This window comes from Brassica oleracea, chromosome C4, assembly GCF_000695525.1.
Source record: "Brassica oleracea var. oleracea cultivar TO1000 chromosome C4, BOL, whole genome shotgun sequence".
Lineage (NCBI taxonomy): Eukaryota > Viridiplantae > Streptophyta > Magnoliopsida > Brassicales > Brassicaceae > Brassica > Brassica oleracea.
Genome location: NC_027751.1, coordinates 31366931 through 31368483, shown reverse-complemented (window position 1 = coordinate 31368483; position 1553 = coordinate 31366931). Strand labels below are relative to the sequence as shown.

Below are 1553 nucleotides of genomic sequence, written 5' to 3'. Positions count from 1 at the left end.
AGGAGGAAGTTGAGGAGGGGTTAAAGGAAACACCTCCATCCAGCCCTCTCAAACGCCGCCGCACAAGCCCCGATCACCGCAGTAGCAAACGTGCTCGCAAGGCGGAGAGAAAAGGTGACCCGGAGGATGAGGGTTATGGATACCCCGGCGAAGAAGAGACGGGGTTAAAGGACGATGATGAAGGTGACTACTGGGAGTGGTTGCAGATGGACACGGACGTGGATGACGACGCTTCCGACTGGACCGACGACACATTGGGTTCTGGGCAGTTCAGGATGGACAACTACCCAGACAGCTCCGGCACCGACTCCAGCACCTACGAATACTAACGGTATTCGAATACTGACGGTATACGAATACTAACGGTATTCGAATACTGACGGTATACGAATACTAACGGTATTCGAATACTGACGGTATACGAATACTAACGGTATTCGAATACTGACGGTATACGAATACTAACGGTATTCGAATACTGACGGTATACGAATACTTTAGTTATACGAATACTGACGGTATACGAATACTAACGGTATTCGAATACTGACGGTATACGAATACTAACGGTATTCGAATACTGACGGTATTCAAATACTAACGGTATTCGAATAGTGACGGTATACGAATACTCACGGTATATGAATACTGACGGTATTCGAATACTGACGGTATTCGAATACTTAAGGTCTACGTATACTGACGGTATTCAAATACTTAAGGTCTACGAATAATTCCATTAATTACTCACTTTTATTACTTAACATTCATAACTAGGGATGTCAAATGGACTGAAACCTATTAAGTCCAAATTAGATGGGCTAAAACCATTTGGACATGGACGTCCAATTTGGAATGGTTTATGGTTCTATTTGGAAGGGTCTGTTTTGGAATGGTCTTTTTTTGTGTTTGGACAATTTGGTATACGAATACTTAATCTATACGATAGAAAACAGATAACATCAAGGATAACATAAATAAAGTCCTAGAGGATGTGAGAAATGTTGCAGCATATCCAAAATAGCCTGCAGTTTTTACAAGAACCTTCAAAATCGACTGTGTAATCATGGCCATAAAGGCAGCTTGGTGACTTGACTACCTCATCATCCGGAAATTTGAAAGATGCACCATATCTGTTCATGTATGGCGTTCCAAATGATATTAATCGCCACTCTAGATCAGCTCCCAGTCCAACTATCGCATCCGAGCGAAGGTCATAGTGATTAGCTTCGAACTGCTGAAACAGTTTACTGGCTTCCTTGTCATTGCCAATACACACGTTGAAAATGCCGACTGCTAAAGTTGATAAATCATGATTTGGGACATTTGGTTGCAATATTCTAATACATTTCTCAGGACCTACGATCAGTGCTGCATAGAGCCCTTCATAGTAGATAGCGTTTGTGTTGCCAGCTGTTACGCACTTGATGAAAAACTCTCGAAACTGACCACCAGTGCAGATTTGACATGTTGCAAAGGTGACCATTGACTGAACATTACACTTCCTTAAGACGGAGGGTTCGTGGACAAGTGCATAACCGCGTTTCCCAGCC

At 42.8% G+C, this 1553-nt stretch overlaps 1 protein-coding gene across 1 annotated transcript in view; it reads left to right on the top strand.

Moving 5' to 3' along the window:
* LOC106338657 overlaps positions 1 to 329 on the top strand; it is a 4316-nt gene extending 3987 nt beyond the window's left edge. The window contains exon 3 of the mRNA XM_013777585.1: positions 3 to 329. Within this exon, the coding sequence (XP_013633039.1) occupies positions 3 to 329 (327 nt within the window). The remainder of the gene's footprint in view (positions 1 to 2) is intronic.
* Positions 330 to 1553: the final 1224 nt, after the last annotated feature.